General features: G+C 38.1%; 1 protein-coding gene across 1 annotated transcript in view; it reads left to right on the top strand.

The window, feature by feature from the left end:
- Dnah11 (dynein axonemal heavy chain 11) overlaps nucleotides 1–17,423 on the top strand; it is a 278,195-nt gene that overhangs the window by 79,585 nt on the left and 181,187 nt on the right. The window contains 2 exon segments of the mRNA XM_069996108.1: nucleotides 4,456–4,605; nucleotides 7,927–8,160. Of these exon segments, the coding sequence (XP_069852209.1) occupies nucleotides 4,456–4,605; nucleotides 7,927–8,160 (384 nt within the window).

The raw sequence follows: 17,423 nt of genomic DNA, 5'->3' as shown, positions 1-17,423 counted from the left end.
AATGATGGAAACTCTGAATTCACAAATTCAAGAAATTCTGTAAACTCAAACATAGGGAATATGGAAAAAAAAACTCCCTGTGAGGAATTTATCAAATTCTTCAAGAACAACAATATAGAAGTGAATTAAATATTGTCTACAAAGCCACAATATGTCATATTTATGTTTGTTCCTTTGTACAACAGATTTCACACTGGAAATAATGCAAATGAATTGACAGTGGAACAATGACTTTAATGTTCTGTAAGAAAAAAAATCACCCATTAGCCTAAAAGGTTATTTATACTCTTCCATACTCTGTAGAAAGCAGATGGTATAGAAAGAGTAGAATCATGAAATCATGTGAGATTAAGTCTTAACTCTATTGATTACTACATTATTGCTTTATGTTTCAAGACATCATCATATTTGAAGTAGCATCCTAAAAGGTTAATTTGCCATAATGTGTAAGTGATAGCTGTTGTCTCTGGCCTTTGAGTGAGAGGTAAAATAAACTGTATAAAGAACCAAGCAAAGTTCTTAACATTTAATATCATCAAAATGGCCATAAATCCTTCATCTCCTGCCTCATATCATGTTAACACTACGATGCAGTTTCCATCAGCTGGTAGAGCCTGTTTTCCCATTTGCCATGTGGTTATTGTGGTCAATGCACTATTAGCAACAGCTTTTCAAGCCCTTGCACGTGGAAGCTTACTTTCTTAATGCTTTTTGAGAAACACTTCTTACTGGATGAAAAGCACAAACCCAAGTCACCACCTGGGCCATCATCACCTATACCAGAGAGTCTAGCTGGGGTTAGCTGATTCAACCCCAAAAGCCCACCCACAGAGATGAGAGTAGGGGTTGTGCCATAAGGGTGAAGGTGTGCCAGAGTGCATGGGGGTAGGGGGGGGTGTTGCAGTCTTACCTTAAGGAAATTTTCAAAGAAATTTTGTAGCGCCAAAAGCCCAAAGAATAAAATGTCAGTAGCTGGTCTAAATTGAAAAAGGAGGATGACAGTTTGCCAAAGCACAGAGAACATGCTTATCCCTTATTGTAAGATGTAAGTGGAAGAGGGAGGTGCTGTTCAAATTGCTCCTGAATAGTTTGCACAGAGAAAAATGTTTTAAATTGAAGTGTACTCAATTTTAGTTTTCAGGGTTTTTTTTTCTATTTCCTTATACATTTCTAACCAAAAGTGAGATTTAATGATACACCCATGTACCTGCACGTACACACACACATACACACACACACACACACACACACACATAACATACACACACACACACATACACACACACACACGTCTTTGCACTGTCCTGCTTCCCAGTTGATTAGATGGCTGATGTGATTTTTGCTTGTTCGGTCATTGTTATGATAAATATTGTGTGAAGTCAGGGCAGCCTGTGTACAATAGTAGGTCAATATACCTCATTTACATATATCGAGAGGACATTTCTGCTTTTGTTACTAACCGTTTAAAACTCTACTTAAAACATTATGAAGTTTTGCTCCAATCTAGGTACAATGGCTCAAGCCTATAATCGTAGCTACTTAAGAGGTAGAGATGGGAGATTATGGTTGGAAGTCAGTCTGGACATAAAAGTTCATAATACTCCATCTCAATGGCTGGATGCCATGGTGCATGTCTGTCATCCCAGGGATAGGGGAAGCATAAGTAGGAAGGCTTTCTTGAGCATAAAATGAGACCCTAGCTCAAAAATAACCAACACAAAAGGGACTAGAGGATCATGTAGTAAGGCAAGGTCAATCCTAGCAACTCAGAAGGCTGAGATCTAAAAATTGTGGTTTGAAGCCAGCTTAGGCAGGAAAGTCCATGAGACTCTTATCTCCAGTAAATTACTCAGAAAAGGCCAGAGATAGTGCTGTGGCTCAAGTGGTAGAGCACTAGCCTGGAGAACAGAAAAGTTCAGGGATAGTGCCCAGGCTCTGAGTTCAAGCCCCAGGACCCGCAAAAAAAAAAAAATCAGGGGAGGAGTTCATTTTTTATTTTCAGCTACAACACAAAATATCTTTGCAAATAGCTAGGAAGAAGAAAATTTAATTTGGGATGAAATATTAAGATTGATGGGGGTGCTTAGTTTGATTTACTAGAAATAGAATAAAAGTGAGGACAACAGGATCCACATTCATTACAAAAATGCCTTATCCTCTCAGGAACTTTAAGTAGTGGAATATAAAATCATCAGACTTCAACCATGCTAGTTTGTAAGTATGGAGAAAAAGCATAAGTTATAAGGTTTGCATTTCCTGGCTTATGACTGAGTGGTTAGAGGGCCAGAAGTTGTTTTAAAATAATTTTCCCAGCAAAGCAATAATGTGTGAGGGTGTCTGATGGCTGAGTCTCATTCATCTTGCAGCTTTTCAATGGAATATTATCTAGGCCCATTACCCAGTAGAAGTCATTCAACATCTGTGCGCTTCCTGGCCACTTGGGCTGGGAGAATGGATTGCTAGATTATTGCAAACTTTCTGTGTGTAAATGTCCTTTGGGTAATGTACAGGAATGAAGGACAATATGATAACCTAGGTAGTGATCAGTCGGCTACCACTCTCTCTACATCTGAAGTAAGCAAGCATCTTAACAGCTCATCTATTTTAAACTTGGAAGACTTGTTGATGTGGCTTCTTCAGTGCTAAAACTGCCCATACAGCAAAAGTGTAAAGGCTAAAATCTTCGATGATTAAATCACCCTTAAGGAGTCTCTTTCTTATGTTGGCCTTATTGTGCAGATAGCTAGTCAAGTCGCTCTTGTTTCTAGAAGCTTGTTATTGTATACTTGGCTGGTCTGGTTAAACTTTTGCATTTGAAGAAATAGTCATCCCACAGACAGAGCTATATACTGGGAAATATTATACAACATATTTTTCAATCATTTGCTTACCAGAAGCGATTCTTTCCTATTAAGGTAAAATTCTTATAAAATCAACGGTTTTAAAGTCTATAATTCCATGTCATATTGCATATATTTGTAAAACCATCACTTCTTACTAGGTTCAACATCTTTCCAAAGGAAAACCTGTCCTCACCACATAATTGCTCTGTGTAGCTCCTTTTCCCTAGTTCCTACAAACCAATCTACTTTCTATATTCATGAATCTTCCCAGTTTTGGTATTACAAGTAAATGGGATCCTATACTATTTTATAACTAGCAAACATGATGTGGTTTGGGATTTTCACAACTCATCCATGTTGTCTTACAGGTATGTACTTTATTGCTTTTTATAGGAACATTCCATTACACAACATTTGATTGTATAATTACATGATTTATTCATCCATCCAATGATAAATGTCACTTTTTAGCTATTGTGAGCATAGTATAAATGCCTATTTGAGTACCTGTTTTTAATTCTCTTCAAGAGCTACGTGGGAGTGGAATTAGTACTTTTTTAAGAATTTAACTTGCTGAGGAACTCAGTGCAAACTCAATCATGGGTGGGGGGCCCTTCCTGGTCTGTGCTGCACTAATGACCAGGTCAGCTGTGTTGCTCATCAGGGGTTATGTTTGGAGACCAACTCTGTTTTAATCCTTTAAAATAGCCTCTAGTAAGACAGGAGCTGATGGTTTTGCATTTCAATTTGATCTTTGTTTTAATTACCCCGTTTTCTATCTGCACCAAACTCAATGTTCATTTGGAAAACTCTATAAACATAGGATTCAAGAGGTTACAACATTAGAGGATTTGACCTTTAACAAGATAGCCTGGAATTGTAAGTTCAAAATTTCATCACTGCTCATCTTTAGCAATGTTGACTTAGAGAATTTGTCTAACATTTCAGCTTCAGTTTCCTTACTCAATGGAAATAGGGAAGCGTTATTTGCCTTTCTTAGGTATCATAGATTTTTGGAGGTTTACTGAAGTATTGGGTAAATAAATGATACAAAACAGAATAAGATATCCAGTTTACATGTTTGTTTCAGATATTTTACCAGCTATTGTTTACTATTTTTTTATTGTTAATTATACAAAGAGGTTTCGATGCAGCATATCAGTTTGTGAATGCAATACATCTTAATGAATCTAACTACCAGCCTTTAAAATTGTATGGACTGACAATATAAATTCAAATTAAAAAAATTTTGACTATGAAAGTCCCAAAAGAATGCTTGTCTACAGGAGTAATGAGTAGAAGCAAGGAGGGAGATCCAGAAACCTCCACTCTCTAGAAAGAAAATAGGTTATTTTGCAAGGTAAGCATTTGCTAGCCAGCTATTAATGATGGGCACAGACTGCCTGGCTGTTTTTTTCCAAGGTCATTTGAAGTGCTGGCATTTGAAGGTCGACATTCCAGCATTTTATGTAGGAATCTATTTTGTGGTAAAACATTTGAGACAACTCAAAAACTCTATATAGAAAGTCTTGTGATTTTATATTGCTTCATCTCCAGATTATCTGAATGTCTCTACATTAAGAAACATTCTTATCTAATATTTTTGTCTTAGGTAACACGTCACCTTGCCAAACTCTTTGACAGCATGGCAGACTTGCAGTTCCTAGATAATCAGGATGACTCCGCACACCGGGCAGTTGGAATGTACAGCAAAGAAAAGGAGTATGTCCCATTCTCAGAAGAGTGTGATTGCACAGGCTATGTAAGATATGACTATGAAGGTTTTCTATGTGAAGGGAATGTCTCCAGGATAATTTCTAATTATTACTTGTATCAAATCACACTTTGGTTGGGTTTGTGCTAAGAGGTTCTTATTTGTGGTATCCTCTGTGGTGACTCTCCCATGCTGCTCAGTTTCTGCTCATTTCACTTCAGGGTGTCTGAGGTGGCAGGATTTGAACTAGACCAACAGTGATGGTCACAAATTAAATGAAGGCACCACAGAATTAGTAAGAATTGTAGCCCCTTCACTGGGCCTTTTATGTAGCCTCATGACTGGGCCTTTTATGTAGCCTACTTGGTGTTCACTATTGCTCAGAGAATACAGAAAAAGGCCATGAAGAAGTGGCTTATGATAACACATGATTTTAAGGAGCTTTGTGGCTCGAACTTGAATGCTGTACTTATTGTATGCACAGAGTTAGAATATCCTTTCCAGGTACCAGTGGCTCACTTCTGTAATCCTAGCTACTCAAGAGACTGAGATCTGAGGATAGTGGCTCCTGCCAGCCAGGGCAAGAAAGTCCTAAGATTCTTATCTCCTATTAACCAGCAAAAAAACTAGAAGTTGCGGTGTTCCTCAAGTGATAGAGCAAAAAAGTCAGCTGAGAGCTCTCAAGGCCCTGAGTTCAACCCCCATCCAGCACCCACACTAAAGCAGAAAGGAAAAAAGTGCCTGTGAGCCTGTGGCTCATGCCTGTCATCCTAGCTACTCAGGAGGCTGAGATCTGAGGAGTGTGGTTCAAAGCCAGCCAGGGCAGGAAAGTCTGTGAGACTCTTATCTCCAATAAACCACCAGAAAACTAGAAGTGACAGTGTGGCTCAAGTGGTAGAGCCCTTACCTTGAGCTGAAGAGCGCAGGGACAGCACCCAGGACTAGAGTTCACGCCCCACAGCAGACCAAAAAATAAAATAAAATACACTTATCAGTTATCCTCAAGAATGACTTCTTATAATTTATGGCAGAGTCCTCAGTGTATTCTGCGATTGAGGGGAGCTGCATCTTGTTTTTTTTTTTCTGGTGATATTTGGTAGCTTGGTTGGACTCGTGGAGAAAGTAAAGAATTAGCATCTATCAGTGAACCTTTTGGGTTGGGACATGGCTTCCTTCAGCAAAGTTCTTTGCAGCAATGAGTTTGCAAGCTTATTTTTTTTTTTTTTTACAAGGGTTCTCTTTACTCCTCTCTGTTGCTTTTTAATATTTACCAGAAAAGTCCTGCCAAATGAAGGGGAAGCAGATGGTAGAACATTTTGATTAAAATATATTTTTTGATCTCTTGGGGTTTTTAGGATATTATTATAATGATTAGGAAAAGTCACCATAAACTATCTTGACAAAAGTGTATTACTGTCTGCCCCGACCCAGCAGGCTGTCATTTACTGGCATGGTGCCCAGAGGGGGAGAGTCCAATTGATCAATGGGCTTGTCACTAGCAGGAGCCCTTGATATTGAAACTTTTTATAGAACTCTAATTTTTTCTGTATAAGAAACGGATGCAGAGACTTTTGAGCACATATTGCATTTGCTGTCTAATTGCCTTTGCTGTTTATTTTCTCTCTTTTAATATTTCCCACATTTTCTCATTTTTCTTTCCCATTTTAATTTGTTTATATTTTATTGGGCAAGTGTGGATGGAATACTTACTATGCATCAGATGTTGCCTTAGGCCCACCAAAGAATTAGACATAACCTTGGCTCACTGAGGAAATGTATACATGCATAATTAGTAGTAATGGGAGTAGTCATTTTAATCATAGAAGGTTAGGCTGAATGTTATGCAATATCCATGAGGATCCAGTAAACACCCTATCAGAGCTGAGTTGTCAATTTATACTATATTGTCAAAGCACACCATGTGAAGTTGCTATTGTTGGCCTGGTGATCCAAACATGAGCTGCTTTGTTGTCTTAGCATGTGTCTTGTCTTTCTAAATGGATGGTCTACTGAGGACATGCATTCCATAATTCATGGGAGCTGATCCATCAAGTAACAACTGACTTACTGAGGACTCATGCCCTCTGTTGTACTTAAAAGCAGAGACCTAGAACCCCATTGATTAGATCAGTTACCATGAACTTGTGTGTGTTAATAAAGCCCAACTTTGAAGTCAGGGAGAAGGATTCCTCAGTTGCAGCATTTCCCTTTTCTTTCAAGGAGAAGGTGGCCAGCGCACTAACAGTATGCCCCCCTTTCCAATTGTCAAGAAACTCTTAAAATGCTACCAGCATCACAGGGACAGGAAAAGAAATCAGTTGTAGCATCTTTAGCATCTGATATAGTCTTTGATTTTTATTCAGCATAGTCTTTTCTTTTCTTTATTTTTTGCCCAGTTTGAACTCAAGGCCTCAAGCTCTTGATTGGCTTCTCATTCAAAGCTGGTGTTGTACCACTTGAGCAAAACCTCCACTTCTGGCCTTTTGTTGGCTAGTTGGAGATAAGAAAATCATGGATTTATCGATGTAGGCTGGCTTTAAGCCTCTATTTTTAGATCTCAGCCTCTTGAGTAGCTAGGGTTACAGGCATGAGCTACTGGTAGCTGGCTTTTAGTGTTTTTTTTTTTTTTTTATTGCTGGGATCAATTGTTGTTATTGGTTTTTTTGCAATGTACTTTTTCAGTTACATGTTATCATCAAATGGAACCAGAGAGATGGATTAATACAACAAAGCACATTTGAACATGGTAGAAAACTGGCTATTTGTGGAAGCAAAATAAACTTGAAATTTAAAAAAAATTAAAAGGTTTTTTTCCCACAAGTCAGTAGTTGTCCTATTCTCTATACACTCTAGCTATCTAATTTCTGACAAGTGCAAAGATTAGAACCAGTAGGGAATAGGATTAAGATTCTTGGTAAAAAATATTTTGGCCTCAGAGTAAAAATGATGAAGATTTTAGAGAAAGATTTTCAGGATATTTAAAATAACCAAAGGTATTTTAAAATCAATTTTAATTACCCCTAAGCTCTGGAATAAAACTGGGATATTGAATTTCTCAAAACACTATTACCAGAGGGGAGCCCTGGTCTAGAACCCCTTTGTTTTCAAAGTTGAAAACTGAGTCACAGAGAACACATCCTCTGTTTAAGCTGTGAAGCGTTATTAGCCCACTGGTAGGCGAAATAACATGCGCTCTACCCCTGGTAGAAGACAGGCTATGTAAGGAAAATAGACTTACTCTTTTGAACCATCCCTCTTATAGTTTCCTAGAAGGGTTAGATATGGCCACCTGCCATATCACGGGTGTGAGGATGGATGCTTACCTTCCATGGCTAAACCAGTGTTACCACATTTCAATTTGCTTCCAAGGTGGAAATTTGGCTTCTACAACTTGAACAGACTATGCAAGAAACGGTGCGCCAGGCTATCACAGGAGCCATAGCAGCCTATGAAGAAAAACCTAGGGAGCTGTGGATTTTTGATTTCCCAGCCCAGGTTGCACTAACAGGCTCACAAGTCTGGTGGACAACAGATGTAGGAATTGCCTTCAGTAGGCTGGAGGAAGGCTATGAAACAGCCCTAAAGGACTTCCACAAAAAACAGGTATCTTTTTTTTTATGGATTTATGATTCTTTTGATACTCAAAGAGGTGAGTTTCATTCATTTATTATTTACTCTTAGAGAATTGGGTTTCCTATCCTATAGGCATTGGTTGGTATTTAGTAGACTTCGCATTATAGGATTCAATTGAAAGAAGTGGCTGAGATGTAGTAGTTTTTATTTCACTTGAATTCACCAATATAAAAATATTGGACATTCACTTCTCTCCCTCTCCCTCTCCCTCTCCTCTCCCTCTCTCCCTCTCTTTCCCTCTCTTACCCTCTCTCTCCTCCCTCTCTCCCTCTCCCTCTTTCCCTCTCTTTCCCTCTCTCCCTCTCCCTCTCTCTCTCCTCTCTCTCCCTTCCTCCCTATCTCTCTCTCCCTCTTTCCATATCTCTCTTTCCTTCTCTCCCTGTCTCTCTCTCCCTTTTCCCTTCTCTCCCTGTCTCTCTCCCCCATCTCTCTCTGCCTCTCCTTCTCTTTCCCTTTCCCTGTCTTTCTCTCTTGCTTTCTCTCTCCCTTTCCTACTCCTATTTTTTATTTCTGACTTTAATTCCTTTCTTTCTGTAGCAGATCTTTTAGCACTTGCTCAGTGATGAATACAAAACTTTTGAGCCCCTCATCTTTATTTTAACTTTTTTTAAATAGTCTATTAGGTATAGAATTCTGAGTTGCGAGTTAGAATTTAGAAATATATATAATATTCATACATAAAATATACATATTATATATTGTACCTATATACAGTACATATAGTACACATATATAGTATATGTAGTGTATATATATATATATATATAGTATATTTATAGTACAATATGTAGTATATAAAACTGGGGATCAAATCCATGAGAAGTGTTTTGTCACTAAGCTACATTCCAGCCCTAGAAAAAAAATTATTTTTCCACTATCTTCTGATTTTCATTGTTTCTTTTTTTTTCTTTTTTTTTGGGGGGGGGATCCAGTCGTGGCGCCTGAACTCTGGGCCTGGGCGCTGTCCAGCTCTTCAGCTCAAGGCTAGCGCTCTACCACTTGAACCACAGCACCACTTCTGGCTTTTTTCTTTTTGCTTATGTGGTGCTAAGGAATTGAACCCAGGGCCTCAGGCATGCAAGGCAAGCGCTCTACCACTGAGCCACCTTCCCAACCCCATTGATTTTCATTGTTTCTATAAAATCTTTTTTTTTGAATTGGTAACTTTATTTCTTTGGTTATAAATTTCTGCCTTTTTGTCCTGTATTCTTTTTTTTATTATGAAAATACTGTACAGAGGGGCTACAATTACATGGGCAAGGTAATGAGTACATTTCTTATCAAGCATTGTTGCCACCTGCTTTGTTTCCCCTTCCCATCCCATCCCATCTCCCGCTCCCCCCCACCCCCCTGCCAAAGTTGTAAAGTTTGTTTCTCGACATAACATCTTGTACATCTCATTGTTGCAATGGGTCCACCTGTATCCCTATTTAAACAACTTGTTTTTTCCTTCCCCTCCACAAATTATATCAACATCATTACTAGTATATGTCTGAGACAAGCAGAAATGATCAGATAAGTTGATGTTAAGCGAAATGAACCCCAAGATAAGGACTCAAATAAGGACTCTTTCATGTGATTGTTTCTAACACATTTATAAGATGATTTCTTTGTTGCTTTGTATGTCCCTCCCCCACAGTATAACCCCTGATTTCACTGTATAAAATCTTAAAATAGTCAAATTTCTTTTCCTTTGTAAGCAGCCTGTCTTGTTTTGCTTGCTTTTAAGATTTCTTTTTGTGGCTCTGATATTTGATTATACTACACATAGTTGAAAGGTTCTCCTACCCCATTTTAAATTTAATCTGTTAAAGACTCAGCAAACCCTTTGATCTTCACTTATATATCTTCTTCAATTTCAGAAAATTTCCTTCTCTCCTGATTTGATCAATGCCTTTCTTTTTGCATCCATTTTTAAAGGGAGAACAGTGAAATGGCTTCAGCTTAGATGTATGGAACTCTTCATGTCCCATATTTTCTATCGTTTTGTGTTGCATTTCAGGTAACTTCTTAAATCTAGTTTTGAGTTCACTTTCTTCCCTGTAGCAAATGATTAGGAAAAAGAACCTAGAGATAATTTGCATATGCTCAAATCTCAGCTTCTACCAGTTAATAATAAGTTCTGTGGTTATTGGCAAGCAATTTTCTTTGTTGTTGGTGGTGGGCCTAGGTACTGCCTTTGAGCTTTTTCACTCAAGGTTAGTGCTCTACTACTTGGAGCTGTAGCTCCACTTTCTGTGCAAGTGATTTTCATGTCTTAGTTTCATCATCTGTATTACAAGAATAACATTATATACATTGTACTCTAGAAGGGTTAACTTAATATATGTAAAATACTATTTTAAAGTGCTTGGCAAAACTGAAATATGTGTTAGCCATTGCTATTATTAGTCTATCTATGATGCTGATAACAACAGTAATGTCAGTGCTGTCTAATATACAATTTAATTCATACCTAATTTATAAAATGTTTTAAACATAGAAAGAAGTTGAAAGAATTGTATCCTGATATCTAAGCTTACTATCTTTATTCTACAATTAATATTTTATATTACTTTAACACGTATTTTATCCAGGCTTCTAACTATTCATCCGTCAATCTCTGTGTGTGTGTGTGTGTGTGTGTGTGTGTGTGTGTGTGTGTGTGTGTGTGTGTGTGTGTGTGTGTGTGTGTGTGTGTGTGTGTGTGTGTGTGTGTGTGTGTGTGTGTGTGTGTGTGTGTGTGTGTGTGTGTGTGTGTGTGTGTATGTGGTGGTACTAGGGTTTGTGTTTGACAGGCTGGTGGTGTTTTGACTATTGAGCCATCACTCCAGGCCATCTATCAATTTTATATTTATAATTTATTATCAAAGGAAATTAGAGGTATCAGAGAAGCAAGTATTCTTATATTCCTAAAGCTGAGAACTGAGGAGTGCCATACAGCTAAGCTGAAACCCTTTTATTGTTCTCCCTTTAAAAAGTGGATGCAGCCATGTACTGGAGTATGTTTTTTGTTGTTTTTTAATAAGGTTTTTATTGTGAAAATACAGGGGGGTTACAGTTACATGAGCAAGGTAATGAGTACATTTCTTATCCAGCATTGTTGCCTCCTCCTATGTTTTTCCCTACCATCTGGTCCCTCCCACTTCCTCAACTACACCCCCCTCCTCCCACCTAAATTGTAAAGTTCCTTTTTCCACATAGCGTCTTGTACATCTCATTGTTACAATTGGTCAATCTGTATCCCTATTTATTGTATGTTTTTAATTGAAGTTAATCTCATTAATTCTGTGAGTATTTGAAATGAACTTTAGTACTTTAAAATGGCTACAATAGATAATCTACCTAAATGAGAAGCTTCTTTACTTAGCTCTTGCTTGAGAATTTTAAGATAGATAATCCAAGAGATTATTTTAAACTACATTTTTCCCTGAGATCTAATATAATTGCATGATGGTATTAGGATTAAAAACAAAAATGCCACAGTTTGGATACATCCAACATATCTCTGTATGTCTTTGGCTATAACCCTAGCTTGTTAGAATCTGTGAAAATAAGACAGATATCATAAATTTAATTATTTTGGTTGGAAGGTTCCTTGACAAAAATGTTTTGTTTTGGAGATATGTGAACTGGTAAGTATGGTTTTCTTCTCCTTTATTACTGACCTGGGTAAAAATCATCAGAATAGAGATGAATTTTATACTTTAAAAAATTAGTGGCAAGCCAGGTGCTAGTGGCTTATGCCTGTAATCCTAGCTGCTCAGGAGGCTGAGATCTGAGGATCTGGTTCAAAGCTGGCCCTGGCAGAAAGGTCTGTGAGACTCTTCAACAAACTACTCAGAAGAAACTGGAAGTGTTACTGTGGTTCAAGGGATAGAGAGCTAGCCTGGAGCCCAAAAAGACTCAGGGACAGCACCCAGGCCCTAAGTTCAAGCCCTAGGACTGGAAACAAAATCAAAACCCCAAAACATTAGTGACAGTGATGTGCTAAGACATTATCCAAGGAGCTTTGGATTAGTGTTGATAAGCAGTATAAAACTTTGCCCATTAGTCACCTTTCCTATTACAAACAATCAAAATTACTGTATGTACTAGAAAGACACTTTCATTTTACTGCTTAAAGGCCATCTTTGGCCTTTCAGTCACTACCAGAGAAATTGTTTCAAAAACAAATTGGAAAGGTGAGCAAATGCAATTATTATATTCAATGTACAATGACTTTAGCAATAATAATAGAAACACATAAGCAAATAGGAAAAAAATTGGATGCAAAATTAGTGGTTGTCGTAGTCAGTTTTTATTGCTGTGACCAAATACCTTAGATCAACCAAAAGGAGAGCAAGTTTACTGTGGCTCATACTTTCAAGGATTTCAGACCTTGGCCACATGGCTCCTTTGAGTGTGGGCTGTAGTAAAGCAAAACCATCATGGCATCACTTTGGTTTCTAGTTTAAGGCTTAAGGCTGCTTTACGTGTTCTTGAAAACAGTCATTGTGTAGGTATAATTTAATCTTCTGGGTAAATACCTAAAAGTAAAATTGCTTGATGATAGAGATGGTGTATATTTAACAAGTTAAGAAACAGAAAGTCCATTCTCAAACTCCTATCAACAATGGGACAGAATTCCAATTGAGTCATATACTTGTCCATGTTTAGTGTTGTCATATAACTGTCTGTTATTGTAGCCATTCTGGTAGCTATAAAAGTATCTCAGTGCAATTTTATTTTACATTTCTCCCTAATATGTTGAGTAACTTCTAGTTAACTTGCTAGATATTTTACTATTTACTATTGCAAAATATCTGTTAAAATTTTTGGTTGAATTTTTAAAATTGAATGCCTTCTACTTTTATTATTGGTTGTAGAATTTCTTCATTTGGGGTAGATGGCTCGCTCATTTCCCTCCATCTCTTCTTCCTTCTCATGTGTGTGTGTAATATACACAGGGCCTCGGATTCACTAAGCATGTTTATTCACAGCTGATGCACCACCCTTTGAGCTGCACTTCTAGCCCAGATTTTTGCTGGTTAATTGGAGATAAAGTCTCTCTGGCTTTTCTGTTCAGGCTGGCTTCTAACTGAGATCCTCAGATCTTAGGCTTCTAAATATAGGCATGAACTCCTTGAGCTCAACTTACTCATTTTCTTAATGACATCTTGTATGAGTGAGCAAATTGTAATTTTGAAGTACCAAATTTCGTGCAAAGATAGTATTTTCTCTGACAAATACAAGAAAGCTTTGCCTACCTAAAAGTCATGATAATTTTCTTGTTTCTCCCAAGGTGCTTTGTAGTTCTAAGCTTTCACTAAAGTTTATGGTTTATGCATAATACCTTTCTGCACTTTCCCAAGCATCAATAGATTGTATATATGCTGATCAATTTCCAAACCTTCTGTTCCATTGGTATCTTCTTATGCCTTTATGCCAAATCAGTAGTCTTCATTGCCATAACATTATAGTAATTCTTGCTTCCTGACTGTGCATGAGTCTGGGCTGTGATCTTCCTACTTTTCATTTCTCACTGACTTGGAATGACAGTCACATGACACCATGCCCACCTGCTTCTGTTGAGTTCCAGGCCAATCTAGGCCTGGCTGTCTCCCAGTCTCCCAGGTAGCTAGTGCCATACCTGGTTAATATGTATTATTTTTCTTGTGTTGAATTTCTTTTTTTTTAATTTTTTATTGTGAAAATACCATACAGAGGGGTCACAATTACATGGGCAAGATAATGAGTGTGTTTCTTATCAAGCATTGTTGCCTCCTCCTTTGTTTCCCCTTACCATCCCTTCCCATCTCCCCCCAACCCCCCACCCCACCCCTCACCAAAGTTGTAAAGTTCGTTTTTCGACATAACAATTTGAACATCTCATTGTTACAGTGGGTCCACCTGTATCCCTATTTAAACAATTTGTTTTTGCCCTTCCCATCCACAAATTATATCAACATCAAATACAGTGAAAGTAGGGGTTATACTGTGGGGGAGGGACATACAAAGCAACAAAGAAATCATCTTATAAATATGTTAGAAACAATTGCATGAAAGCAAAACCATTTGAACCTTTATCTTGGGGTTCATTTCACCTAACAAACATCAATTTATCTGACCTTTTCTGCTTGTCTCAGACATATACTAGTTATTGCAAATAAGGGAAACCATGGGACCTATGTTTCTTTGGGCCTGGCTTACTTCACTTAATATAATTTTTCCAAGTCTTTCCATTTCCTAACTAATGGGACAATGTCATTCTTTCTGATGGAGGCATAAAATTCCATTGTGTATATATACCACATTTTCTTGATTCATTCATCTACTTTAGGGTTGGGAAAAGCAGGGGACTGAACTTGAAACTTCATTTGTGTGAAGCATGGCCCTCACCATTAAGCAATGCCCACAGCCTTGTGAAATTTTAAATGAGCCAACTTCACATTTCTGAATTAAAAAAAACTCCAGTTCATTATTAATCCAGTTATTTGAAATTGTCCTTTATATATGTTTGTACACTTTTGCTGCAGTCTGTATGCTAATTTTATTCTTTGTCAGAGATACTTGTAAATGGTTCCTTAGGATATCTTTGTATCTTTAAGTGGCTTGGGATATACTCAGAAGACTAGTGTTCCACCTGACTTAGTGAAAGACATATATTACAGACATAGTGATGTTGCTATCTGGGCCTTGAGTGTTCTTTGTGGTTCTTTATTATTAATTGATTTCTTTAATGCACAGGTGGCTATTGAGCTTTTTGAAGTTCCTTTGGTTTAGAGTATTTGTAGGGTTGGCAAATTATAGTTCTCTGTCTGAATAGGTCCCAGGGTACCTTATCTGAGCCTGCTTGCAGTGACAAAATGGAGTGGAAGTGATGGAGAAGTGTGGCCATAGAACTGAATAGTGAGCGTCTGGCCTTTTGTAGCAAAAATGTATCTAAGTTTTATAGTTTATACTGTCTTATCATTGTGTAAAGAACATCTGGGAAAATCTGGCCTGGTGGTCACCTGTCTTCCTGGTGCTGCCAATTTTGTTTTGTTCTTTTTCCTTTATCAGCCTTTCTAGGTGCTGACCAATTTTAATTTTGTTTTCAAAGAAGTAACCTTTAACTCTGATAAGTTTATCTGTTGTTCACTTTATGGCTCACTAATTTCCATTCTTATGTTGTTTCCTCTTTGGTATTTACTTTGAGATTAATTCCTTTAACTTTTTCAAGTTTCTTAAGGTAGGAGTTTAGGTTATTGCCTTTACATCTTTTTCTTTTCAAGTATAAGAATTCAAAGGAAGTTTTAAAACTTGATGAAAAGTATCTACCAGAAACCTGCAGAGAAAACCATACTTAATGGTGAAACATTTGAGTCACTTCCATTAGTGTCAAGAATGAGGGAAATATGTGCCCTGTCTCCGACACCCATTGTTTAATATTGTGCTGTGGTTTTTAGTAATTCATGTACCTGAGAAGCAGGAAGTGAGCACTGCAGAAAAAGGCAGCAAACTGAGGTTCCACAGTGCGTGCCATCATGCTTTCAAAGAGTGGGTAGGATTTTTTTCCCTTTTACAATTTCCTTTGCACTGGTTGCTGGAAATGAAAATCCATTGTTTCTGATATTATTGAAGATCAATAGTGTTATATCCAGAGAGGGGTCAAGAGTTCTGGCAGTCAGGACCAGTGGTTCACATCTATAATCCTAGCTATTCAGGAGGCTGAGACTGGATAATCACAGTTTGACAAATCCATAAGATGCTTATCTCCAACTTACCAGCAAAAAAATGGAAATAGAGGTATAGCTCAAGTAGTAGAGCACCAGCCTTGAGCAAAAAAGCCAAAGAAGAGTGTGAGTTTCTGCATACAAGCCTCAGTACTAGCAAACACAAATGCATACAAAACGTTATACCGTTTAGAGATACAGTTCCTTATGTGGCCTCTTCTATCCATCTTGACACAGGAGAGGGACCAGAGCAAAATCATGGACCAACAATCTTAATATTAGGAACCAGCAGAACTACAAGTTCTCTCTGACTTTGAGTCTTCTAACTTTTTGTGCCTGACACTATCTGACACTATCCTTCATAGTGAGATCACTGTCATCCCACTAAGCAGACCAGGCCTCTTTGGGAATGCTGTAGTTCCATAGACATGAAGAGCATGTCAGTTGAAGTGGTGATCAGATACTATGCCTTCCTTAAAAAGCATCTCTAACCTAGGCGCTGGCTGTTCACGCCTGTAATCCTAACTACTCAGGAGGCTGAGATCTGAGGTTCACAGTTCCAAGCCAGCCAGGACAGGAAAGCTAATGAGACACTTTTCTCTACTAAACTACCCAAAAAACACCCCCAAAGTGGTGGTGTGGCTCAAGTGGTACAGCACTAGATTTGAGCAAAGGAAGCTCAGGGACAGGACCCAAGCCCGGAGTTCAAGCCCCAAGACCACCCCTTTCCCCTCCAAAAAACATCTCTCTCTCTACCTACAAAAGAGAATTCCCAGATACCAAAATTACTGGCATCCCATGTGCTTTCTGCTCCTGTCTGACAAGGTTCAGTGATAACATGACATGATCCACAATGAAAAGATTTCATATTTGCAAAATATGTAGTAAAATCATAGACCTGGTACTAAATCTTGTATGTGTGATCTTGGGCAAATAACCTTGTGTTCTCATATATGCAGTTGGTATTATAATTATACTTCCTCTTGCAGTTGTAGCCATTAGAATACCCACACAATACGTGTATGCATGCATAGGGCCTGCCAGATAGTCAGTGCTGAGTAACCATTAGCTCAGAGGAACTAGATGAGTGGCTGTTGGGCTCTTAATCCTTTGCTCCCTGTCACCCACCATTAGGATGGAAGCCTAAAACAATAGGAATGTAAATAAGAAAAACGACCTGAATCTTTTCTCAGTACTCATCCTATCTTGTATCCAAAAACAACAAGAAGCACTACGCATGAATTACACAATGAATCTTTCTGAAGAAAAAGTGACATGTTATGTGAAGTTCTACTGTCGTTTTTGGAATGTTAATCTGATTTCCCCCTTCCCATTTCAGTGAAGTCATGGACTGCATCATCAGGAGGATGGGAGTCAGTTCTGTGCCCCTAGGAAACCTGCTGCTTCCCATAAATTTGTCATTTCTCACTGGTTCCCGTCTTTCCTCTTGGTCAGATTCCTTCCAATAAAATGAAATGTCTCTTCCCAGGGTGGTCTAAGGACCAGCAGGGACCACAAATTTGAAATTGTTTGTAAACTCAATCACTCTGCAAATGT

The sequence above is a fragment of the Dipodomys merriami genome, unplaced genomic scaffold (assembly GCF_024711535.1).
Source record: "Dipodomys merriami isolate MVZ:Mamm:240054 unplaced genomic scaffold, mDipMer1.0.p SCAF_5, whole genome shotgun sequence".
In the NCBI taxonomy this organism is placed as follows: Eukaryota; Metazoa; Chordata; class Mammalia; order Rodentia; family Heteromyidae; genus Dipodomys; species Dipodomys merriami.
Note: the sequence above shows the minus strand (reverse complement) of the source record. Positions and strands in the feature narration are given on the sequence as shown.